Source organism: Alligator sinensis, unplaced genomic scaffold, assembly GCF_000455745.1.
Source record: "Alligator sinensis unplaced genomic scaffold, ASM45574v1 scaffold615_1, whole genome shotgun sequence".
In the NCBI taxonomy this organism is placed as follows: Eukaryota; Metazoa; Chordata; order Crocodylia; family Alligatoridae; genus Alligator; species Alligator sinensis.
Window position 1 is genome coordinate 695,242 of NW_005841982.1, and position 27,267 is coordinate 722,508.

General features: G+C 42.3%; 1 protein-coding gene across 8 annotated transcripts in view; it reads left to right on the top strand.

Annotated features, from left to right (window-relative positions):
* The window catches only part of SPIDR (scaffold protein involved in DNA repair), a 357,525-nt gene that overhangs the window by 5,277 nt on the left and 324,981 nt on the right, over positions 1-27,267 (top strand). For 6 of the 8 annotated variants that reach the window (XR_003093435.1, XR_003093436.1, XR_003093437.1 and 3 more), the window contains exons 2-5: positions 8,761-8,916; positions 11,436-11,514; positions 13,220-13,408; positions 17,254-17,414. Coding sequence is in view for 1 of the 8 variants with exons in the window: in XM_014518777.2 (XP_014374263.1) it covers positions 8,761-8,916; positions 11,436-11,514; positions 13,220-13,408; positions 17,254-17,414; positions 25,369-25,422 (639 nt within the window). In the remaining 7 variants the exon portion in view is untranslated. Of the gene's footprint in view, positions 1-8,760; positions 8,917-11,435; positions 11,515-13,219; positions 13,409-17,253; positions 17,415-25,368; positions 25,423-27,267 lie in introns of all 8 variants that reach the window. The other 2 variants (XM_014518777.2, XR_003093438.1) reach the window with 2 other exon arrangements.

The following is a 27,267-nucleotide window of genomic DNA, read 5'->3' on the forward strand; positions in this document are numbered from 1 at the left end:
AACACGCTCTCCCCCCTGCCATGAACAGACACGCATGCACGCACACGTGGATGGAGAAAAAGAATTTGGGGGCGGCTGAGCATTCAGGAAAGTTTGTGGCGGAAGGAAAGTGCCCGGCAGGAAAGTCTGCAGGGGGAAGGGGACTGGGACCGAAGCAGAGCTGGGCCTGGGGCCTGTGCTGCCACCCCTTCCCCCATGCCCGGGGTCTTTGTCTGCTGCTGGTGACTCCTGCGAAACTGCTGCACCCCAGCGCCACAGTGGCCCAGGCTGCCTCCCTGTGCCACCTGTGGGGGCCCAGAGCCAGGGCTGGAGCTGCACTGCTGGGCCAGAGCCCCTAGGACCTGCATGCCTACCCTGTCCCAGGTCATCCCCAGGAAGAGCCTGGCGTAGCCCGGTGGCTCCGCCAAAGGCGTGGCACCGAGGAGCCAAGGGTGAGGGGGGGCACATGGCTCCCAATCTGTGCAGGGGGCAAGGGCAACTGCAGCAGTGTGCTGGGGTCTGCCTGTCCCCGCCTTCATGCCTCGCTGTTACTGCTTGACAGTGGTGTGGCTCCATGTGCCTCGCTGCCTGGCTCACCCAGTGAGGCACATGGTGCCGTACCTCTGTCAAAGGTGGGAGCAGTGCATGCAGTCAAGGAGCAGGCAAAGCCCAGCCCCAGCTGCAGCCTCCCTTGCCCTGTGCACCGCCCCGCCCTCCCCCCCGGCCTCCTGGCACCGCACCTCTGGAAGAGCACTGGGCTCTTCCTGGGGACGACCTGGGGCAGGGCAGGGGTCCCCGCGCTCTGTCCCTTCCAGTGCAGCTGAGGCTGGCCCTGCTCTGGCCCCTGGCTCCAGCCCCCTCCGGGTGGTGTGGGAAACATCCAGGGCTGGTGCGGGGCTGGGGATCTGTGGTTTTGCAGGGGCCTTCAGTGCTGGGCAATGGCCCTGTGTGCGGGAGAAGGGGCGGCCACATGGGTGCAGTGGGCCTTGATCCCAGCTCTGCTTTGCTCCGCTCCCTCCTGATCCCTGCCTGCTCCCAGCTGCACTCTCACCTCTGTCCTGCAGACTTTCCTACTGGTGTGGGCTGCGCATGTTTAAGCTCTCCAAATTATTTTTTCCATCCTCTGCCTATGGCCCCTGCCCCCTCCCCCTTCTTTCTGGTCCCACTCCATCCCCCTCCCTGCTGTTGCACGTCTGCCTGGCCCTTGTCCGCCTGCCTCCCCTCCTGTCCCCTCTCCTCCCCGCCTGTCAACTGTTCTGGGGGGCAGCCCTGCTGCTTAGGTGGCCGGGGTGTGTTCCCCACTGCCAAACGTCCCCAGCAGCAGTTCAAACTTAGGCCCATGCAGCCTGGGCCGCTCAGCCAGTCGGCGCCCGCCCTCTCGGCAGTGCATACACATTTGGCCCGGAGCGTTATGGGCAGACAGACAGACAGACAGACCACGGCTTTTATTATATTAGAACTTACCCCTCTGTAAACATTTAGCAGCTACAAATTTGGTACTTTTTTTAGTATAATAAGCCTCCTTATAGATTGCAGGTGAAGAGAAAAGACAGTTTTAATTAAAGCTTAGGCTAAATCTCTAGTAAGTATAAAAACTGAGCTAGAAATCCCACATACAAAATTGGAACTGTTGCAAACTGAAAAAAGATTAATGTAAGTCTGTCATCTGATAATGATCTCAACTCTGTTTGTGGTGAGTTGAGTTTACATTTCTCCTGCTACTTTGCATTTCCAATGGCTCAGTGATATACTTTTGAGACATGTTGACAGCATGGTCACTCTACTGAGGTTTATAAAATTGAGGTTTCTACAATTTTAGGCTTCAGTGCTGTATTGTGATATGTAGACACATCACCAAAATAGGGAGCCCTGCTATTTTTGGTAGCGCTCTCTCTGTAGGGGAGCAGTTGTGCGTTCCCACATCGTACATTGACAAATCAGGGTAAAAGTACCAAATCTCTTCATAGCATTGGTTGCATGACTTGTCCTTGCAGGTAGCCCATCAATTTCACTGGGACTGTGTGCATGAGTAAGTGTTTGCAGGATCAGTGCTTGAGTACGACAAATGGAAAACAAGGTTGAGATGGTATTCTTTTGAAGAGTTTAGTTTATAAATGGCAGAGTTCATTAGTTTCAATAATTAAAAACCATATGTGGCTCTGCTACCGGCAAGTATCCTCCACCCCAGGTTGGGGCTTCATATACTTCCAGTTACTTACATGTCATCCTACATGCAGGCCCAAGCCGCTTGGGGTTTGGATGCTCCCACGTTTTGCTTGCTCTCGGCTGTATGGCTGTAGGAGCAAGCTAGGAAGGAGTCTTCCATTTCCATAATGTCAGCATAAGGTCCTCCCATGGGAAGCTAACTATGAGGCTCTCATAGGAGTCCTGTCCATAAGCTGACAGGGGTGCACCCTCCACTACATGGTGCCATTTTAATTGCATTTTTGGCTGAGCTGTCAGACCTGTGCAGCGACTACGTTTGATCTTAGCCCACAAAAGGCCGAGATTTTAATCCTTTGCAAACATCAGTGCTACATAAGAGAGAGATACTAAAAACGGGGATACATCAGAGACGTTGTGGGACTCAGTCTGGGTGAGTGGGGAAAGCCCCACTTCCCCTGCTCACCTGGACCTGTCCCCAGAGATCCCAGGACTGAGTCCTGGCCTCTCCATGTGCAGGTTTGTGTAAGCAGGGAAAGCCCCATTTTCCTTACTTACTCAAAGCTGCCTCTGCAGATCACATCATCCTTTGTCCCACACCATCAATGGGTGGGACAGGGAGTGATGTGTTTCGCCCAAAGTAGTGGAACAACTTTGCCACACCACATCATGGCAGAGCTAATCTGTTTCACTCAGTGATGTCTTGGGACCTACTCAAATCAAGGAGGCAGGCAGCCAATTTCACAGGTAGATCGCAGGGCTGGCCACCATTTTGGGGGGTTTATAGCCACACTTTTGATGGGAGGATTTGGCATGAGCACTGTTCTTCAAAATTAGCCAGTAGTTTTTGACAGTGGCAGCCGGGGAATTCCTTATTTAAGGCTGTAAAATAATTTTCTCTGTGCTTTACCCTGATGAATTTTTGACATATCTGAAACATATTCATTACATTCTGGATATTTTAATTCTGTTGACTGACTACCTTACTTGATTAGAAATGAACCCAGTTTAGTGGCTGCAGGATTAGGTTCTGAGTGGATTTACATTTTTATGATTCCAGTAAAATCAATGGCAGTACTACCTTTGATTTCAGTGGAAGAAAAGTCCTGAGACAAAAATCTATTACTTTGCTGGATGGAAGGCAACAGAAATTTTTCTGCTGAAGTAAGCCATCAAATATAAACACCCCACTTATTTTTGTGTAATTCACTGGCCAGCTTTTGTCTTCAGAAGTTCTATATCATGTACTGATTTTTTTTTTTTAACATGATTTTTTGAGCTGTAATACAATTTGATTTTTTGAGGAACACTAAGTCTATGTAATTTAGCTCCCTTGTGCCGGATTTAGTGATTTTTAATACCAGATGTTCTGTTTCCAGGCACTTCATACATAACATTTGTGACTTACGCAAGATGTTATTGATGTGTCCAGTTTTCATTTCAGACTGAAAAATAATTGCAATAAAATTGATCTTGTGATTGAAAAAAATAAAAGAATTCACTGTCGCCACTGTAATTTTTCTTGGAACAATGTGTTCTACTAAGGATTAGTTTTGTTAAAAATATTTTTTGGTGGAGGGTAATGATGAGGAATGGAATTTTTAAAACATCATTTTTATACTTTGTTTTTACTGCTTTAATATATGAATCAGACTGATGGGGGGTAGGGAGGAAACATTCCCTAAAACTTTCTAGTCCCATGGGCCATCTGACTGAATCCCTGCCACAGAAGTAGAAGGTCTTAGGAAACCTGCTCTGGGGTAGAACCTAGATACAGACATTTAAGAAATCAATCTAAAGTGTTACTATTTAGAATAATGGGAAAAGCCACAGTCAGTTTTATTCAATAATTAATTGGTTTCTAATCCCTCCAAATGATCAAGAGAATGTTCACATGGTTGTTATACAGTGCCCAGTTGCTGTGAGTTGCCTGTGGGCTGTGGAATAGGCACGAAGTTATAGCACCCTGCGTTTTTCCTTCTGGGGAACTGAGCGCCAGCTGAGCTTCTTGAGACTGCAGCTGAAATTTTGGAAGTCCTTGGATAAACTGAATGCAGGCAAGAGCGTTCCCTCCTGCTGCAGCTGTCTTCCAGTCTGACCCTGCATACATCTTATGGAAACAGGTGCATGTGGGATAGTCCCACCTGGCGGCAGTGGCAGCATGGAAGAAAACTTAATGCAGGCAGGGACACCGCCTCCTGCCACAGCCACTTCTTGGTCCAGCCCTGCATGCACCTCTAGAGGCCTGCAAGGTTGGACTGGGAAGTCGCTGTGGCAGGAGGCGGTGTCCCTGCCTGCGTTAAGTTTTCTTCCACGCTGCCACCAGGTGGGACTACTCTACATGCACCTGCTTCCATAAGATGTATGGAAGGGCACCCCATGCCCTACTGGGGTGGAAGCAGCGGCGGGAGCTGCCCCCTCCCCATGAGCCGCAGCTCTGTCCTGTGCCCTGGCCCACTCCGGGTGGGCATGGCCTGCCCCTGCCCCTGCCCCCTCCCTTGCCACAGGGGGCATTGATTTGCCCCCCTTCCACACCCCTTCCCTCCCCTTCTACCACAACGAACTTCCCAGCTGCACGCAGTTCTCCACACTGCTGGGCTATGCTCTTCACTGCCTGAGTACTGCGCTGTGGCTGCGTGCATGCATAAGCATTTATTGACCTCATTGGGCCGATTTCCAGTGCACTCAATTTTCTTTATATCAGTCCCAATCTGATTTCGGACCAATGTATCGGTGCACTCTAGCATTAGTTTATTGTTATGCCATAGCAGACACTCTAGCTGCACCTTTGGGAGCTGCCAGGATTTTAACTTGCCTGGCTCTGGTGAACACCATTACAAGTTTGGGCTCAGATTTTCACTTTTAACATAACTAGCATGCAACATGACACTTGAGGCACAATACTTAGGGCAAGGCTGGGCAAAGATCCAACCTGCCAAGGGATTTTATGTGGCCTACAGTAGGTCCCTCAGCTGTGTCGCGTGTGACTGGTCCTGCTGCCCCTAGGCACGTGGTGGGGCAGGAGTGGCATGGCAGCCAGACTTGGCTTCCCAGCAAGTCCCTGCATCCTACCAGGCTGCCATTTCTAGTGGCTTCACCGCTGCCGCCAGACCTGGCACTGTTGCCCAGGCACCCCGGCCCTTCTACCCTGCACCCACTGCCAGGGGCTCTGGATGGAGTGAGCAGGTGGGTGGAGTCTCTATTGGGGACCAGCCCAGGACCCCTGTGGTGTGGACACGCGTGGCGGAACAGATGGAATGGGACTGCACGTGAGTAAGTAGCGGCAGCTGGGAACAGGATGGGCAGTCAGGGCTGAGGCTGCAATCATGGGACGTTGACAGTATGGGCCCGGGGTCCTGGCCAGAACTGTGATCTGTTCCCGTCATGTCCCTGCCCATCGCAGGGATGTGCAGGGAATGGATCACGGGTCTGCACTGGGCCCTGGCCCTGCGCTGCCATCACCCCGCGATTCTGGTCCTGACCCCGTGCTATCACTGCCCTGCGATCCTGGCCCTGCTCACCCCCAGCCCCGTCCCATCTGCCCAGCCCAGTGTGCCCTGCGTGTAGGAGTTCCATTGTGGTCTCCATGGAGACCCTGCCAGCCCAATCTGTCCTGCACCCCCAGGAGTGCATGCAGGGCAGATGGGCTGGGGTGCCTGGGCAGCAGGGCCAGTGCCAGCAGTGGCAGTGGACAGGGGCTCCCCCCCGTCCCCCTCTCTGCTGTGCCAGGCTGGGTCAGCATCACCCCTTCCCTGGCTCATAACAGCTGACCCAAACTCCTTAAGTGGCCTTTCAACCCAAATAATTGCCCACCCCTGACTTAAGGGTTCATTAACATCCAAAAGTGAGAAAAATTAGTTTAGTTGGTGTGTCAAGACACAAAGTTGCATCTTTCTTATATTGGTTTAAAACTATTTATAGTGGAGAATGAGCAGATGAAAGAATTATACTGCTTTAAAAAGTCAGGCTTTCCCATAGTCCTACTAAATCTATTTCATGTCTCTTTTCTATTCTTCCATAAACAGAAGCGAGGTTGCCATGATTTACTACCCATTTCTTTTACAGGTAAATCATTACCTAATTTGACCTGCTGAGGGATAGGCATGAGCACATAGAAACAATTACAACAGATTAATTGCAAGCTTTAAAACTCCGCCTGAAAGAAGCCATGCTCTCAATTTTGTTTGAGACGTTACCTAGAGTAACCATTCAAAATCCCCCAGAAATGCAGATTTTATACAGTATCTTTCATAGGTCTATGACAAACATTTGGAAGACTTTTTTTCCCCCTTTTGATCCTTCTCTTGCAAGATGATGGTGACAAAATGGCTATTTCTTTTTATGATGGAAGTAAATTAAAAGGTTTTCCAATAAATTAATTGGAGGAGGACCCAGAATAATAGCTTGTTGATGTTACCCTTGCTTACACAAGTAGTATTATAGGTTTAGATGCTGTGCATCTTCTGATGACTCAGTATTGGATATTGAACAGGAGAATGGGTCACTGAGGGCACGTCTACACATGCACTTTGATGTGCAGTAGCCTATTTTACTGTGCATTGAAGCGTCATGTAAAAACTAGCGCGATTATGCTAATGCACAATAAAATAGGATACTGTGCTTTAAGCGTCACTAAAAATGTGCATTCATTACTGTGCATTAAAGCAGTCTAATGCACATTTGTTTAGTACCTCACATTGGTGGTCCTAAATTTAATGTGCATTGGGAAAAGTGCCTTAATGCACGTGTAGGCACGCCCGGTGAGATTTCTTATGTGAGAGCTTTGCAGGTGGAGGATGAGGAGCACTCTAACTGCTGGGAGAGCTGCTAAATTAATTATTTAAGTCATCTTGATGTGATCATTTGAATCCTTTGATTTAAAATAGTAGTCAGTCTGCTTAATACAACATCTAAGTGCTTTGAACTCTGCTATACCAGAACACATTCAGGTGGTGGAGGCACTACATGCAGCTAGTTGTAAGGCAGAGAAAATCATGTTTATTGTTCATGGTGTGATTTGGGAAAGTGCTTGGCAACATTTTTGGGCAGCAGGTCAAAATGACCCAGCTCAGGTCCGAGGCAGGCCAGCACTTAGATGTGGCTGCTACCACCACCTTTGCTTTTCCCACCTGCTGCGGTACAAGTGAAGCCCCCCTGCTGCCACATGCCACCAAGGCCCCCCAGCTCTGGACCAGATCCAGTGGCTCTGTTGGCTGGATTGGCCTTAGGTTGCTGACCCCTGCTCTAATACCAGGTTTATAGGCACGATAAGGGTAGGGTGGATAACTATACATGAATAAAGGCAAAACATACTGAAGCTGCAAATGAGCTTTCTGATACAGCAATGTACTATAAAATTGGAAACTTTTTCTATAAATGTGACATGAAGAATTAATTCTGATTTTAATTGAGTGTACAGTAGAATCCCTGGAATCAGCAAACCTCCTTGAAAATGCTTGTGCCAATTAGAAGAGCATATGTATAACTTTTAAAAGTCCAGAGGAATGTAAATTGCTTAAAAGTAAGCATAAAAAAAGACATTGTAACGAACTTAACGGAAGCCAAAAAATTTAGTTGTAATGCAACCTGGAGGTAGGAGAGCAAGGTGGGAAGTTCATGCCACCAATTAACCATCTATAACTTGTGTGACATTTTAAAATTCGCTTCATGTGTCACAGAATCTGTTCCTTGCATTAAAGTTCTCAAGTGTTAGTACTGTTTGTTTCACATCTAACATTGAACACTTATTGGCATAATACCTTCATATACTAATGTACAAATCCACATAACTATAAACAAATTTCTATCAAACCATTATAATGAACAGTTTGGTCCATATCTCACTGGTGGCACAAAATGAAAAATGCTTTATGTAGATTAGTACTTTTTTTTTAAATGTAGGAAGGGATTCCTATAGAGTATGGACAAAAAAGCAGTTACGAAGGGGCAGTGGGGTTGGGCTTTAGTTTATGTCAGCTTCTCTGTGGTAAGCAATGTCATGCATACTTCTTCCTCATGCTAAGGAGAAGCTAAAAATGTAGTAGCTTAGGCCTCGGGGCTGAGTTATTTCAAGCTAAATTGCCACAGTTTATCCTCAGCTTACCTTTGGAAGGTGATATATGGTAAAACCATGCCGTTTTACCCCAGGGTAAATTGTTGGACTGTACCATATGGCTGTTTAGTCTGGGAGTGGCCAACCTATGGTGCAGGTGGCACAGATAGTCTCGTGTATAGCATGCAGCATATTGGCAGAAAGCAGAGCATCAGATCAGGCAGGGACTGCAGGATAGGAAGCAGAAAGCAGAGCAGCAGCCTGGTCAGGGAACCCAGGTCAGGTAACAGAAAGCTAAGCAGCAGATCGGGTAAGGGAAAGGTATTGGGGTGGCACTCCAGGAGGATGCAGGCTAATTTGAGGCAAACTGCCAAAAGGTTTGCCCCACACTGATTGTGCTCCTGCGTAATATAGAATTTATTTTGGTAGTTTGTCCAAATAGCAGAAATTTTGATTTTTTTAAGTATTGAAATCACAATAGCCATATGCATGATTTGGACTTAACAGCACTTAACATAACAATATGTATTCACAATATTTTAATAGGTTTATGATTTTCTTGACAGAGGAAGCGAGCTTGGACTACTGAACAAGCCTCCTTCCCAGATGAGACACCTCTGGAGTTTAGAAAAGCAAGTGTCAGGGCAAAAGTGGCTACTTCTTCCATTTCCAGTGCTTGGCTCAGATGTGGTGATGGATTTCAGAGCACTTCCGTGCTGCAGGTAAGGTCCTGGTCTGCTTATGGTGCAAGTCGGAGGTGCAAATTGATGGTCATGGGGCTTTCCATCCAATTTAGCTTTTATGGACAATCCAAAAATAACAAGACTTCTGTTTATAACAAACCTGTAACAGATCACTGGGCTTTCAAGAGCTTTGTAACTCCTCTTTCAAAATGTCTGTCAGATGGAATGTTTAAGCCATTATCTCGTCATATTTTCTTGTATTCTCAAAAATAAGAAAAAGCATGTTTGATTTTAAAATTTCTAAGAGTTAAGTGAAAAGCATATTGTTGAAATGACAAGGTGGGTAAGTATGGAAAAATGCAGCTGTTTGTGAATTGTTTGTACAGGCTGTCCTCGCACTTACGGCAAGTTATGTTCTTGGAAAAGATGCTGTAAGTCGAAACAATGCAAGTCGAATCTGATTTTCCCATAGAAACAATGTTATAATAGGGGGTTACGTTCCCAACCAAGGGTCTGATGCCCAACTTTTTACAGAAATGACCATAAACACCATATTTAAATAAACTATTTAATCAACTATAAATGATACACACAGTACAAAGCTTTCTAAAGTGTACTGTATATAAATCGATTAAACAGAGCAATACAGTAACTAATCGCATAAAATTGTCTTTAATCAGAAGGTGAAGGAACATCTTTATCAGGGTCATGGAATTCAGAAGGGCTTCTTTGGGGAAATTTTTGGGGAGACTTAGGGCCACTTGATGGCTTTTTGAGAAAGTGATCCAGGGATGTTTGTTTTGCTGCCCTCTTTTTCTCATTGTAAATTTCCCTGTAGTGCCGTAAGTGTGAGGATCCGTCACTGTAAGTAATAACATGGGTGTAAATAGTGGAGTGCTACAAGTACGAATCACCGTAAGTCAAAACGCCGTAAGTTGAGGACTGCCTATATAATATTCTCTGTGCATGTGATGGTATTGTTTTTCATTTTTGATGTATAACACCTATGGTCTGGAAAAATCCCAGAGTAGCTCTAAGTTTATATTTAGAGAAAATATGAGTAGTATAAAGATTTTGGGATGCAATACAGTAGATGTTTAAAAGTATACAGTAACACTCTAGTGTTGGCTCTGGATTTAGGACCCAAATGTCTTGTTTGGGGGGGACCCAGCCCTCAGACTGACCACAACATTTCCACTCGATAATAGGCAAATGTATTGATACACAGTGATAGGAAATACAAGCAATGCAGGCAAAGCAAGTACAACATGCATTACCCAAATTTCCCAGTGCCCAGAATATGCACAAGGCGAGCAATCTGTCCAGTTGGTACATTTCCACCTTGAGGTTCTTTGCTTGAGCATCCAATGTCAGCAACCTTGGAGGTTGGGGCTGATGCCAACTGTCTCCCTGCTGTTTTGAAAACTCTTCCTTTTATATTCTTTCTTCTCCTGATGACTCTTCATCCCTGGGCATCGTCAGTTGGTCTTGTGGTTGTCACACATCCTGTGTTGTCAGCCAAAATCCCATTTTCATAAACCTATCACATGCCTACATCCTAATTTGGGGCTTTCTTGGTGTTCTAATTTGGTCTGTTCCCCCAAAACTGGAAACCTTAAGGCTTTTTGCAAGCCCTGGAGCCAGGCCGATCTCTATTATGAAAATAAAATGTAGATGTTTTCAATTTTATATATCTGTTAGCTGCAGACACCCTGTCTTCCCAAGAGGCTAAGAGAACCAGGCTTTTAGAAATCAATTAACCCTTGCTGCTATAAGCTTTATTCTAATGCATAGATATTACCCATGATCTAATTCCCAAAAGTAAACCTCTAACTATCATTTTTAGTCATCATCTAGAGACAAAGAATATCATATCTAGTTGAAACTAGATGAAATTTTATGTAGAGAAAATGAATTTTTCGTAATAGGAGATTGTTCTGTATTTCAAATACATTTGAGACTCGCCTCAGGCTTACGTCTCATCCAGATTGGCATCTGGACCTCACCTCTGCCACTGTACCTGGAAATTGACTTAAGTCTAATTGATATAAAAATGCTACTAACTGTAGTATCAACTCTGTGGCTTGTATCACATGGCTGTTCACTGGAAGTTTCCTATCCAAATACTAATCAACCCCATCCTGGCATGGCTTGTGAAATTTGATGACAGGATAACTGCAAGCTCCTTTCCGTCCCTTTTTAAATACGAATAAGGATAGCATCATCTATTTTCTTGTTTCTATCTTTTATAATTTGAATTTAGATGCCCATTTTTCTTCCCTCTGCCAGGTGAGATGAAATGTCATTTCTTTAGGCAGGAAGAGTTTCTAACCCAAAGGAAAAAATTAAGCAGTTTTTCAGTAGTCACTTTGGGGGTGGGCAGGGGGAGAGTGAAGGGGACTTCTTCACAATTGGTAATCTTCCTTGTTATTTCATGATCATTGAGCTAGCATGCTGATGTGAATGACTAAACACAATAGTACTGAGCTATAAGCACAGTATTTTATGTTGAATGATTAAGAAAAATAATTAATTCAGCACATTATTTTATCATACAGACTACAGAATGTACTGAAAAGAAGTCAAGGATTAATAAGCATCTTGGGTCACTGCTTACCTCTTCTGAAGACACACTTGGTGGGCTATGTTTTTTCATATTTATTAATTGTGTTGTATACTATTAAAATAGTTACTTAGCAGTTCAGAATGGCTAGTAAAGGTGAAAATTCAGTTAAAATATTGCTGGTAATTACCTGTGTGGCAGTTTGGCCATGTGTCCATGGGTAACAACTTGTTGTTGTATAAAATGAATTGAAATCTTTAATTCTCTGACAAGTGGTTGGGATCTCAAAGGGTGATACTCCTGCAGTGTAATGCATCATACCGCCTTGTTGGAGGTCTTACACACCTTGGTGGGAGAGTATCACCAACGAAACCACTAACATCACCACTGCCTTTGGAAATCTACTCTTTAATTACTGCCATGCCTCAGCACTACCTGCCTTGTGAGGTCTAACAAGATCCATGTTCTTATGGTAGAGTTTACTCTTAAATGTTGCATTTTTTAACTCTTTTAGTCAACATTGCCCATCTATGTATACCAGCCTTGCCAGCATCTGTCCTCTGGTGTGGTAACTTTTTTCTCATTCGGTTGCACAAGCTGATTGCAGTAGAAGCTTCCATTGCTGTAAACTTCCTCCACTCTTGCTTGCAGGAGTGAGAAAGCCACCATGATTTTTACAGGCCCTCTTCTAGTGCATCAGTTTTATCCATCTGCACCCCATCCATCAGAATGGAGGGCAGCTACTTAAACTTTTTGTGTCCTCACATTCCTCAAAACCTGTGATGCTTCTAGTGGTTCCCCCCAAGTAAAAAAATGTGAAATAATGGAAATCTACCTTTTTGCTTAGCATTCAAAATAATGCTCTTTCTGGGTTTCCAAAAAAATCACTTCTGGGTAAGGAAGGCCATGTATTCTGTCCTCCCCCATCCGAGATGCCCAACAGTTGTTAAATTTTTCATGTTGGAGAGCTTAATAGTGGAAGGAAATGGGGGATCTTGGTTTGCTAGGTCAAGTAGTGCTGTGAACTAAAATTCCCTTTGTTACCAAACTCCAGCTCTTTTTTATTTTTTTCAATTTGTGCCCATAATAATGGGTAAAAGCCATCGGAATAGCCATCGCTCATCTGTAATTAATCTTTAAAAATTACACCTTCAGCAATTATCTGTAAAGAAACAGCTTTTCCTAGTGACCAAGCCATTCATGGGTAACTTTCTCTAATTTGTTTTGACAGTATAAAGCTTACAATTCTGTATCTTAATTTCTTACTGTTAAATTAAGTGTGGGTTCCTCCCACTCCTGCCCCTGCTTCACCACTCTGGGTGGCTGGGTGGGGGAGGCTTCATCTGGGCAGCTCCCGCTGGAGGCAAGGGGACCAGAGTGGCACCTGTCCAGCTGCAGCTACATTGGGAACAGCTCTGCCACCTGGCCTCATAATCCCAGTTTCACCTGCCCCTCGTGCTCCGGAGCACTGTTCCCTGCCTACCCAGAACCCCATAGGGAGTTTTGGTGAGTTGTTGCACAGGACAGTGAGGGGGGTGGGTGCTGACCCAGCCTGCTCATCAAAACTCCGTGTCTCTCTTGGACCCAAATAATTGCCCACCCCTGGTGTAAGTGGTAGATGCTATAATAACATTAAGCATTGATACTCAGTTACTTGTCTCTAATATGTGGATACTGATTAACTCTCCCCGCCCCAGCTCAAAATAATGCAGTTTATTTAAAGTTAAGAAACTAACTGTTTTGATGATTGTAATATTGTAACATCAACATTCTCTTTAGTAGGAATCTCTATATCTAAGAACTCGAGAGAGCCTGCAGACATCGTGTGGAGCTCTAGTGATAGTGATCTGTCAGAGGATGAGAATAAAACATTAATGCCAAGTTTGCACAATCCAAAAAGTGATGGCTTCAAAGGAGAGAGATCTTATAGCAGGCGTAATTTATTGTTAGAGGACAAGAGTAGTGAAGGTGAGTTCAAATGTCGGCAAATGCTTTGTGGCAAGAAATTTGCTGGACTTTACTTGGGGAAAATTGCTTGAAGTTGTTATTACAAAATGTGAAAAATCTAACTGCTACCATTTAAAGCTGGTGTAAAAAATTCCATTGATTTATTTGGGAACAGGAGTGGGACCTAAATGAAACTGGTATAAGTGAAACATGAATAAAAAAGAAACTTTGAGATGGGGGAAATCATTAGTAATAAACTGAATACATTAAGTGTAGCAATCTCTCAGATGGTATACCAACTCCCTTGTCCATGAAGTAAAATAATAATGGGAGTGTTGGCACCCAAACTTGCAGCCGTTTTTTCACCAGTATATCACTGCCTGCTTTCCTGAAGCTAAATCCCCTGCTAGATGCAGCTGTCCCTACTTCTAGCACTTCCTATGCTTGTTAGAAGAATTGGGCCCAGACTTCAGTGTATTGTATTTCAAACAGTTCCCACAATTCTCTACATTGTCTCTTTTTATGCATTTATGTTGCTCTTCAGTGATCAATTTGTACAATTTACATAGAAGTACAATTTAATTCTTTGAATTTCTACATAGAGTGTTTTTTTCCCACATCTAACTTTATAATTGTAAGTTTTTTTTCTTATACTTAGCATGTAGAGTGGGGGTGGGGCAGGAGGAGGGCAGAGAGGTGAAAGTATTTGTAAATAAAGAGAGAAAGTATTTCTGTGCCTGAGTTTGTAATATAGTCTTCAGTATTTGGTAAAATACATTCTTCATTGTAAAACCAATGAGTGGTGTGGGATTAGTGTGCAGAGCTGGCTTTGCTGAGGCCTGATCTGGCGTGTGGGGCCCTAGTCCCACCTATTGCACTGGGCACCAGTCCAGATCATGCCAACGGTCATACCCTGCCCACAGGTCCATGCCATCTGGCCTGCAGGACTTAGAAATTTGGCAGTGGAGGAGCAGTAGCAGTGTTAATTGCCACTGCTTCTATTCCACCAAATTTCCTGATCCCTGCAGGCCAGATGGCTTGGCTTTGTAGGTCTTATCTGGTCTGCAGGCTGGAGATAGAGCACTACTGATTTAAAACATAGGTGGGAAATGGTATTTCAAAAAAAGTTCTCTTAGAACAAAACTAAGATTTGTCAGAGTTGGAGAAATGAGAGAGAGACTGACCCATATACCCTAAAGTAGCCAGGAGTCTGATGTTTAGAATGATCCTCTGGGTGTAGGAAACCCAAGATCAAACACTAGCCCTGCCTGCTTCAGAGTTGGAACTTGAGCCTGAGTCTCTGGCACCACAAGGCAGTGATTTAAATTAGTAGGTTAACTATTTGGAGCAAGGGTGGGGTTGTGGTGGTTAAGCCTCTACAAGACACCCCATTTTGGATCTAAGGATTGACATATACATTTACATTGAAAGTTCTCAGTGTTGATGAATTGCCATTTCCTGAAGGACTCTTTGGTTTTCTAATGTGAATCTATGCATTACTGTTCTTCTGTAATCTCAGTTCTTCTTGTTTTGTATTGTGTGATCCAACTTAACTATCTAGAGGTGAAATACCTCATTTTCCTACATATTACATGCCCCAAATAAGGCATGGACCTTTTTTAGGGGGGGGGGGGGGGGGGGGGGGGGAGGGCAGATTGAAGGGGGAAAAAAAAGGTATTTCCCTATTTATGGCTTGATATACCAGGGACAGAGTCTGACCTTCAGCTTGCTTACCTTCTCTTTCCTGCTTAGGCAAAGCTATAGTTTTAAACCTTTCACAGTTAAATTGTCAGTGGCTCTTGGCTGCTCAGCCAAAATGTGGAACTGTAGCTGCTACTGAAAACTGAACTCCATAGGCAGATCTAGGATTTTGAAAAGAGCTAAAACTATCTGCAGGCCTGTGAAGTAGGCCTGCAGAGAGAGACGAGAAGTAGGTAACAGATGGGGAAACTTGCTGAATGAAAGGTAGCTTGAGTCGTGGGACATCAAGACTGTTAGAAAAGAGAGAGGGTCATTAATACTTGTGGAATGAAAAGCATTAGCAGGTATCAGGTAAATTATGAGTCATTACCTCATTTGACACCCTCAGCATTACCTGAATAGAAAGACCATGGTGCTGCCAGGCAGTTAGTTTTAAACTTTGGATGGAGTAGGAATCAAAGTGAGGTACAAGTGCAACACTACACCCCGCCCCTGGATCTGCTGCTGGTGGACTCTGCTCCTCCCTCCATTCAGCTGCTGGAGGGAAGTGAGGGAAAAGAAGCAGCAGCCTTCTTACAGCATCTCCATGCTTCTTTTCTGGGTAGAAAATTGGAGGAAAAGGGTTTCCCACCTCTCTCTCTCTCTCTCACTGTTTTAAACACAAGAATATAGAAGCTGCCATTCCCCACAGCTAGGCAAATATGCAAAATCCTTCAAAATCTAAAGTAGCCATCAAACATAAAATAATTTAAGTTCGCTAGTATAAACACATGTACTGTTGTTTAAAAACAATTCAATAAAATTAGAAGTAACATTTTTACAAGTGCATAAAGCCAGTCCAATATTTTAGCATACAGAGCCTTAATCCCTGTAATGCTTTAGTTGTTAAAATCTTAACAAGGTACAAGGTGTGTGTGTGTGTGTGTGTGTGTGTGTGTGTGTGTGACTGCAGTATGTATAACTGCAGCTGAAATTCCTATCTTTTAAAAATATATATATTTTTATACTGGACAGTGTCTAATGCATTAGATAAAATGCTGTACAGCAGCATTTCTTAATGTTCAAATAGAATATTGAATGTGATCCCAGATTCCCATTGATCCAGACACAAGTCTATACAGAATGCTGTTGACACTAGTTTGATTTCTCCTACGTATACAAAGGTGTACGTGTACCATTCCCAGCTTTCACCTGCTCCTTATTTGTTCTAAGATTTTAGAAAAAGGCAACCATGCTCCCAGTCTTAAAGAAAGTTTCTCTACTCCTCTTCCTTTTGTGCTGCTAAGTGTGTTATGTGTGTCGCACACAAACAAGTTCTTTCCTCTCAAGACCTTGCCACCTAAGACCCTAATGTTGTATTTCCTTGAGGGTTGTAGGACAACTTTTGTGCCTGCTCCAGAGGCCTGTTGACTTTAAAGGATCCGATAAGTGATAGGCAATAGTTATTGACTCGGATGCTCTGGCTACTTTAAACATTTGTATGCAGGTATTTTTAATATCTGTCTTCTTCAGGGGAAAGTGGAAGAGTAAATAGATGAGTTAGAGGCATAATTGAACATGGGATAGGTCTCTCTGTTCCACTTCATAATCCTGTCATTGTAGATAGGAGAGCTACCTTCTCTCTCCACCTGTCTGTGTTTTGGAAAAACTTTTCTGTGCCTCTCTCTTTCTTTAGTTATCTATCTTGCTAGCAAGTAAAGTTCTGAAAGTGGTTTTGCTCTGTTGCCAATATTAACATTTCTCAGACTGTTGGATTTACTTGTATGCTTGTGAGTGAGAGCTCTTTAAAACTAACTTGATAAACTATTAAAAAATTATAGCTTCTTTTGGAGACAATAATATTGAGCTCTGGAACAGTTGTTAACCAGTGACGTTTCATACGCAAGTACTTGGCTTGTCATTTGTTAGTCATCTCTGTAGAAGTTAGTATTTTCCTGATGCTTAGCTTCAGAATTGTTTATTAGAGTAAAGCCTTTATGAACGATAGTATTAAAATAGTATGTTATGGAAATAGTAAGGGAAACACTATATGAATGCTACAAATTGGAGATAATTCATTTAACAGCATACTTGCTGTTCATTATAGCTGAATTCATAGTTTTAATTAACATACATAGGATTAATTAAGAAAAATGTCTTCAATTTTTACCATTGTTTTATGTTAGGTGAACCACAATTCATTGACTGGGAGAAGGACAGTGATTCTGATGTTGATGTAGGTAGGTCTAATGGATCAGAAAAAGATGACAGCCCATTTGACATACTGGATGAAGATTCCTATGCAAGTAGTCTGCCTGGTGAAGAGAAGGGAGATGAACCTTGTAAGGTGAGAAAATATTTCAACTTATAAAACACAAACCCAAATGATCTGACATTCAGGTTTGAGTACTCTTGGTGGAATATGAGTTCCTTTTTTTGTCTTTTCACTCCAAAATGGCCTTCATGCACAAGACCCCTTAAATTTCTTGTGTGTCCCCCTTCACCTAATTGCCTCAGATAAGCACACCCCTTCTAACCCCTTCCCCACAACAAATCTAAAAATAGAAAATGTGGCCTAGTAGAGCAGTAGCCAATGATTTGAACTTGTGGTCTGTTCCTGGCTTTGAACTTGTGGTCTGTTCCTGGCTGTGTGTTCAATGATTTGAACTTGTGCTGCTTTCCTGTTGGATGACCCCATACCTTGGCTTCCTGTCTGTAAAATAGTGAATAGTGATACTAATCTTTTTTTACAGTACTTTGAGATGTGCTTAATGAAACGCACTATGTATGACCTGGTAGTAGAGTTTGTTAAATTTGCTCTGAAGAGTTGTCCTAGGGGTTTCTGGGGCGGTGATATTTTCAGAACTTTTTCATACGTATAGAGGAATGAGGTTCCCTTTGCTTAAAAAAGGCAATGGTTGACGGAAGGAAGGTGAAAATAAGTATTGATCATTATAACTAGGGTCAAGTAGTCACTCGTCAATGAGAGATGATTTAGGAAATATAATTTTGAATTCGCAAGGAATTCAAAATACATGCAGTGGTTTAATTAGCATGTATTTGGCTAACAACACTGTGCCAGATTAAACTGTATTATGATTAGAATTTGAAAGATTTACTTTCAAGGTTCATGCGGTTGTTGAGTTCACCAGACAAGTTCTGTTAGCCCTGTGCACCGAATCTTTATACGTTCTATTATGCCTAAATTCTAGCATGTACAGTATAAAGTGCCCAAACTTTTTTTCAGTAGCTGTGCAAAAGCCTTGCTTTTGAACTTGAACTGGAGGAATCAGCTGTTAGACTACTGTCCACGAATGCTATTTAAATGAAAGAAAAAATAAGATGCTTCAAAACGTACAAATAAAAAGTGCCTAGAATCTAGAGGCTCTAGATTAATATTAATGCCTTGCATGTAGTAGTCATAGTAGTATACCAATAGGTTTGAAGTACTTCCAGCAGAGGGTGCCAGAAAACAACTATTCAGTTGTCTTGTCAGTAGAATTACTCAGTGCTTCAAAAGGGAACTGGATTTAGAGGATCTCATATACTTATGTAATTCAATGTGTTTTTTATATGCTACAGTGGCAGGTAAGGGTTTTTTTAAGGTTAAATTGTCCAAAGGGGTCTGAGAGTTTCAGGCTATGATTTTTTTCTGTATGAAGAATACAGATATCAACATCGAATCTGACATATGGGTAGACTTAAGGTATGACATATGTTGTTCTTGACAAAAGAAATCAAGGAGTATTTCAGTAGTTATAACTGGAATGTAAAAACAGTGGGGACAACTGAACTGTGGTCCAAGTAGACATAACTTTAGTTGAAATCAGTGGAGCAGTACTTGCTTATACCATCTACCATAAGACTATGCAGAAAGGATTTTCCTGAGAATAATACAGTTCTGTTTCCAGTTTGTTTATCACTGCCAAGTAACAGGACTTGAATATATTATCATAAGCCTTTTTAGGGTACGTAAAACCTTCAATCAGAGGCAGGATATCATCAGAGCTAGATACCTGACCAAGCCTTAGGGCATTCACACTAATATCAACAGTATGGCATAGATGTACCTGAGCTTACCTCTAAACTTCTAGCTTGGGTATAACCACTGAGCTACAGCAGTGGGCTAATTGCTTCAATATTTTTCCAGTTTCTCTGGCAGTGACCAAAGAAACAGAGTGTTGGGCAAAATAACTGGAATGGTGTGCCCAGTTCACACCTCCAATAGTCCCAGGAAACTTGGAATTTGTCTAAACAGAATTTGTTCTGCTTTTAACTATACCAAATAATTAAAGTGAATCCATCCTCCATTGTGGATACAGTTATGCCATAAAACAGTGATTCTCTTCTGAGGTGCTTTGGCACCCTGGGGTGCCATGAGATCTCATTTAGGGGTGCCATACCACCTGGCCCCTGCGTGAAAAGGTAAATGCTCTTCTTCCCCATCTTGCATCCGGTGCCTGCCCAAGCTACTTCTCTGGGAACTGCTGCCACTAATTTTGTAGTGGTCCATTTGTTTTTGTCAGGTGGTTTCTCTGTATAAAGTCACCCCCCCACAAAAACAGTACAATTCCCTGGGCACAGTTTCCTGCTGAGGAAATTTCCATGGGAGTGGCCAAGCTGTGCCAGTAAAGTTAACCATCGTAGCTGGCTCATGCAGCAGGGCATAATCCTCAATATCGGGTGTCCTCAACCCCTGGCTTATAGGCCAGGTTTGGCACCATGTGTGGTTGAAGACTGGTGCTCTATGCTATGCAATGCCTATGAGTCACCATCCTCGTATAAATAATTTTGGACAAACTGTTTTGCGAAAAAAACCTACAACTGAACTGAGCATAGAAAAGAAGTGGCTGCTATTGGAAAGTGTTTATTATAAAAATATTAATCTTTTAAAAAGGCTTGTGTTAATTTAATGCCTAATGCATTGTGGTATTGGCACCTAATGCAGTGTCTGGGTAATCAAGACAGAATTTTTTTTTGCCCTACTTCGAAATATGGTAAACCCCAGTAAGTGCTGGAGGTTTAGTAATTCTGCAAAAATTTCTTTATTGCTGTATTTACTTGTGTTAGTGTGCTACGTATTGAATGGACATTTAAAAAAAAAAAAAGAATGATTTTACAACTGTATCCTTCTTGCTATACCAGCAGGTTCAGTTTGCAAATTATTTGTCTCCAATGCTAATTAAATAAAAAGTAAAGTGGGCACCACACAAGCTTTGTGTGTTATATCATAATGTACATGGACAATATTAGCCTTATGTGTGGGTCTTACACACAAAACTAATGGCAGAAATTTTCAGTATAACTCCGTGATATCCTAACTCTGATCAAACATACTGAATTCATGAAGAACAGGCTTTGCTAAGTTCTTCTGAAAAATCATAGTTAAATCATGATGCAAGGTGCCTTTCTGTTTTAATAATATGCTTTCCTTTTGGTCTATAACTATCCAATTCTTACTTAAGAAAATATAGGAAGGACAGGCCTGGCTTGGTCTGGGTGAAGAGAACATTTTTTTGTTTGTAGAGGAGCATGGAGAGGCCCTCAGCCTTTGTGAATGGATCTAAATGATGATTAACTTTCAGTTCCTTCTTTCCAGTATACTTGTTCTCTGGGAGGACTTCATTCATTCCCTTCAGCTTTGGTCTGTGAACGGATTTCACTGCATTGTAAACGAGTGTTGAGGGATGGCCAATTTTGTTGGTTGGTTCACTCTGAGGACTGCTGTCACAGATAAAACCCCTAATTTATTTGAAAGAAAAAGATTCATCTCTTGAATTTTAAATATTTTGATTCCAGGAGATTAAACAAAATCTAATGCTATTCAGTCACATTTCAGGACTTCTACCATGCTGTCTCCTATGCTAGGAACTTAGTCTGTCTCCCTGTTTATCAGACATCCTCCTTCCTTCCCTTCATTCAAATCCCTTCTTAGAATGCTTTCTATATCCTTCAATCTAAATCCCCCTAAACTGGGTTAATATTTTTATGAAATATATTGTATCTGTGTCACGTGGGAGCCTGGACTGTCCTATGCTCTTCTGTATGTTAAAACTATATTATCTGTGCCTGGTTTAGAGCCAGAGTTGCTTGCGTTGTGTCTTGTCTTGTTTAGGACAGTGGGATTTACTGACAAGAATGGAAGGAAGAGAATTTGTCCCTTGAATTATGATTTCTTGGAATGGAGAAGTTATTACTTTGCATTTGCTATGTAGAATAAATAAGGTTTCATGATTATTTTCTTGCAGACCAAGCTAGTAAGCTGGTCATCAGTTTATTATAGAACCATAGAAAAGTAGGGCTGGAAGGGACCTTCACTAGGCATCTACTCCAGCCCACTGCATGAGGCAGGATCATCCCTTTCCATACCACCTTATTGTTTAACCTGTTACCAAAACTACATGGTCAAACCTGACACAATCATAAGATATAACATCCTAACCTGCTACAGGTAAAGTAGGAGGACCACAGTGGCCAACCTTCTGCTGCTGCAAAGGTTGTTAAAATATGCTTAGGAGATCCAAGGAAGAGGGCCATGCTGCCCACTACAGAGAAGGGCAAATATCTCAGTCTGTGCCAATGGGGTAAAATTCCTTTCTGACCCCAAATATTGCAATTGCTCTTACCCTAATCTGAGAAGCAGGACTCTCTATGTAGCAAACATAAAAAAGACAAGTTGATTACTTATTATTTAGAGAAGAACTTTTCCTTTTAAAGGGATAAATAGAAAAGCTAACAGCTCCAAAGTGGGAAGAAATCTTGTTCAGAGAAGGTATTGGTTATAATAGAGCAGGGGTTCTCAACTGTTTTAGTTTTAAGGCACCCCTTGTTAGACTCAAAGTCTTCCTTAGAAAATGTCAGCTCTTATATGTGTCACTCATTTTGACTACAGAAAAATAATACAGCAATTCTGTTGCAAATAACTCAGACTACAGCAAGGCGGAATGTTTTTAAAACTTTGGATTCCTAGTTGAAATCCCTGGGTTTATCTTATAAGTCTCAAGACGTCCTGGTTGAGAATCACTGAATTAATTAGATCATTACCAAATGCTGCTCTGTGTGTTATATGTATTGGCAACAGGAGGCTTTAAATGAGTATGTAGAATGAAAAAATACGCTTCTCTACAGTTAGTGAACGATATAGATTAAAAAAAAATGAAGTTCTTCTAAATACATTTGTGTGTCATACCTAATCCTTTTAACCTGCCACCATGAGGGCATGGATAGATTCAATCTGGTATGCTGCTGAATTGCTGCCACAGTAACTTTAATTCAAAAGATATTACAGGCAGTCCTCGACTTACAACGTTTCGAGTTACAATGTTTCACACTTACAACGTTTATAAATTAATACCGTTTCAACTTTGACGTCAGTTTTGACTTTGCATCAGATCAAGCGTTGTAACACCATGCCAGCGAACAAGTTCACTGCGTTGCTCATCTCCCTGGAGAACATCTGTCCAAACTTCCTTGGACACTTTCTTTAAGAAAGCAGACAAGACTCCAGAAAAACCTGCAGCCAAGACTCCTAAGAAAACTCTAGCCAAGAACCCTTCAAAAAGTCCAACCAAGAGCCTTTCAAAAAGTCCAGCAAAGTCACCTCAAAAAAGTCCTTCTAAATCAATATGATTGCTATTTACAATATAAATACATTAATGTAGTTATATTACTAATTTATAATTGATCGAGTACAAAATTCTGGGGTATTTTTGGTGAAAATAGGGTATTGGGCCTTGGTTCAGGAGCCAATCCCCCATTTATAACATTGTTTCTTATGAGAAAATTGGTTCCAAGTTACAATGTTTTAACTTAAGTCATGGTTTCAGAAACCAATTGTGTTGTAAATCTGAGGACTGCCTGTAATTTACTCTTCTTTCATGATCTAGTGGGGGGCAGATGTTACATCTTTATGATATTTTAAGAAAGCCTCCTCAAAGTATCAGTGATATCATTTACAGCGAGCCATACAAGTATTATGTATATATTTGGGCCGTCTCCTTTTTTATCATCATCCTCTTGCTTCATTATGCTTTTCAGGCTATGTAATTAAAATTTACTAGCACCTGAGTTGTGTAATAGACTATAAAGTAGGTTATCTTGGGTTATGAATCATCATTTTATCAATTGGAATCTGTGTCACCTAGTTAGATTGACTTTATACTGGTAGAAGATTATGATGTTACTCGGTTGTAAGCATTTATTTGAGTATGCATCATCATGGTAGGGGATGTCCTGCACAGCATAAATTGAGACAGTAATGATAGACTAAATGCCATGCTCCAAGCTGGAAGGACATGGGTAAAGACGTGCATCTTGCAGCTATTCCCCGAAAAAAGTGCGTCTGCAAGGAGCAAATGTCTGACTTGTGGATCTACTGCCAAGAAAGCTCTTGGACACAGGTGACACAGATTCCAATTAACTGGGACAGATAACAATTAACAAGCTTACTACAAACTTTTACAGTGTACTGCTAGAAAAAAAATCTTAACTTTTCTATCACACTGATCTTTGGTGGTGCCAGACACTAGATAGGCCTTTTATCATGAGGTCAAAGTATAGCAGGTCAGTAATGATACAGAAATACTTGTCACTTTGCACTCTCAGTTCACAGGTGAAATGATTAACCACTTGATACGGCCAGAATGATTGTATGATACTGTACGAAGGTATAAATATGTCTTACAAAGATATAAATATTTGCTGCTCTGTGCTAGGCCATGTGCCTCCCTCCTCCCCCCAGTCCCCCCACACTTCCTACTCCCCCACTGCTGCACTGCACTGTGTGGGATCCCTAGGTCCTCTTGAGCCATCTGTGGGTTCCATCAGCCTGGTGGGCTTTGCCACCCTGCTTCTAGGGTCTGGGGCAGGAAGCAGGAGGAGTGAAGGAGAGCCCAGAGATGCTAATAGCAGCAGCAGGAGAGCAATGATAGGACCAGGAGCTCGCAAACTGCAGGCTAACCCCTTGCAGGGGTGCCACATGTGGCCCTTGAGCCATCAGTTGACAGCCTTGTTTTAAAACAAGAACTTGGGAAGACCCTTGATTCTTGGAGTCAGGAATTCAAATTTCACTGTGGTTGACTTAGTTCTCTCTCCTTCCAAGGTAAATAAACTGAGAAAAGTGTGGTGAAATGAGTTGTATTTGTTCACTGTGATCTTGCAACTAGAGGCCCTTTTTGCTGTTCAGAAGCACTGAAGATTTGTGGTACTTGTCTTAAGAGAAAATATTTCTTTGAGCAAAATTTTCACTACCACACATACATACTCTCTTCTTTTGTAAGCTGGAAATTTTCAGAAGTAAGCCAGTTTCATGGAAGGACATCTCATTTGTGAAGTATTTTGGATGTTTTGCCAGGTAAATGTAAACTAAACTAGTATATATTAAACTTTGGAGATACGCTATTTATGTAGAATCTGATCATTGTTCGAAGAAATTAACATAGTGAAGTGAAAACTACATCTTGCTGCTTGTGCGAGGCCAGTCTATTTGCACTGATTAAAATGGGCAAACACTGGGCTGTTGGGTCTACTAATCTACTAGCTTTGCTCTGTGTAACCTAAGGCTTCAATTAAACTGAATTTTCTTTATTACACAGCTCTGGAGAGTCACAGCTTAAATACAGATGATGGCATTACTGTCTCAGCCTACATATACCAAGTGTCCCATCCCTGCAAATGTCTTTACAAAAACATTAACTGGAGCTATTTGGCTTTCCTGTGGCACTATTCCACAGGAAGGAAGGATGTGTAGTTTCTCAGGCTTCAATCTCTAGGCATCACTGACTGTTCAGAATATTGCTGAGCAAACCTTCCAAATTATTGGAGAGGCAAAGAGATGCTCTTGCACCTGAGGCTGCCTGCTTGAAAATGTGATAAACCGAGAGAGGATTTAATTTATGTCCTCTGTGGGGAAAGATGCCTGGACCAGAAAGAGCTGTTTGGAGTAATGAGAATCAAGACCAGAGAACAAACTTCTTCCTGCACAAAGGTATCAAATTCATCAGGCCCTGTGGGCCAGATGCAAGGTGTAGGGCTGGTCTGTGGCCTGGATTGAGCCTGCAGACTGGCCCCACACACAGGATCCAGCATGCACCGCAGTCCAAGACTTGCAGGCAGCACAGTGAGTCAGATGCTAGAGCTCTTTAGGCCAGATCTGGCCCATGAGCCCTATCTTCGACATCCCTGTTCTGCACCCTGGGAGAAAGAGGAGAAGGGGCTAAAGCAGAGGAGGTAGAAAAATATTAGGAGGGTAGAGGGTCTTTTTAAATTTAGCACCTGTGATACAACCCTACACTTTTCTTTAGCAGAGAACATCTGGAAATGACTCTGTTGTCTGGAGAGAACCACAGGGAAAGAAGGTAAGCTACCACAATAGTTGTATTTGTTCTTTGGGATCTTGCAGCCAGAGGCCCTTTTTTGCTGAAAGACCTCAGGTTAGGTAGGAGAATTGAGCTTTGTGATGCTTCTTTATATTTTTTTTAAGTTAAAACATCTAAAGGCCAACAGTTCAAAAGTTAAGGCTGAAACCTGGTTTTTAACCCTTGCTGCAAATAATGTGGTTGAGTGAGACAATGCAGAGACAAGGCTCAGTGCCAGCGCATGGGGCCAATTTTAACCTCTGTTTTCCAGCATATGCAGGTGATGTTTGGACACAGCACTTTGGCGATTTTATTTTTTTTTTAATTCAGTGAAGTGTGTTTATGTGCTTCAAACCAAATGAGCATCAATATCTTGGTAGATGTGTGCTTGATCATCACACGCAAAAGCTATTATTTGAACAGATTCAAATTTTTGCATTAGTTTTCGGTTTAAAGAGCATGATCGTCTTATAGGTGTTTCCTAAGGCATATTGCAAACTTTTCACACATCTTCTTAGGGTTGTCTCATCTTCACAGCTGGTGGCCTCGACAGAAGAACTGAATGGGTCAGAATGAATAAACTATCCTTTTGCCAGTAGAGGTGTTTCTGCAGCTTAGGGGTGAGGCTCATTGTCAGGTTACTTTAAGGAAAACTGTACTGCTGCACTTGTACCTTTAACTTTATTTTGCCTTGTCAAAGATGCAGAATACTAAAATGTGCCATGGTAGACAACATAGATTTAAAATGGATAGTCTGTACGCAAAGTAAAACAGAAAACAAAGCATTATGTGACAACAGTTAATTCAGTGACCATGTGACTATCTTCAAATGTATTTTAAGTGCATACGACATATTTTTTGCTAATGAGTTTCTTGCATGTCATGTCAGCTAAAACAAATCATGCCTTTTTGTGTAATGTATGTAGGTTTCACACTCCTCTGACTCTATGAAATGAGCCAATTCTGATTATTGCTCTAAACAGAATCTGAGGAGAGAATTCTTTTAAGCTTTACTTGCTGTTGGAGGGCATAGGACGGTTCAGAGTCTATAAGCCTGGTCACTCGGGTTTCTGTTTTCTCTTTGGTTTTAAATGGATGAAGTTCTTTTCTAGATTTATAATTGTATAACTTTGTGCCTGTTTTATTTCATGTGGCAGAGGCTGGCTACATATTTGCATTTCTTTTCAAGCTACCACTGGTCTTTGGAGGGAGGATTGTCAGGTTGTGAAGGGGTAGTGAGTGTGACGACTGGCTGTGGTATGCAGTGCAGGAGTATGGGAGAGAGCAGAGCAGAAATGGGGGAGAGGGAACCACACTAAAGTTGGGGAAGTTCACTAGAAACTTAATTCAATTTTTTTTTAAGCTGGAAAAAATAGGGGTGAAAAAATGCCTTAGGCGGTTCATGTCCAGTTCTACAGGGTTTTTGTCATCTCTGCTGCTTTTGCTTTAGGATAAACACAGTCTCTATGCAAATATCTGATTCATCTGTAGATGACAATTAAGATTCACAGTTCTTCTGTTATCAGGACACTCGCATTCCAAGATGATAACCTTGATGACTAAGTAACCCCTTCTAGGTGAGTTACTATAGAATTGGGTTGCAACTCCTGTGTTTTACCTCAGGTTTACCATATTATCAAGAGTATTTTCCTTGCTTTGCAAGAATCTCCTAGCTTATGGTTACTGTAAACAGCAACATGTTCTACTACATATATACTACAGTCCCCCAGTTTAGGCCTTTTATATACCCATAGCATCCCCCAAACTCCTAGAGAGGTACACTTGACACTATTTCTCCTTCTCCCCCTTTTGTGTCTAATGTTCCATCCACACCCCCCCCCCCCC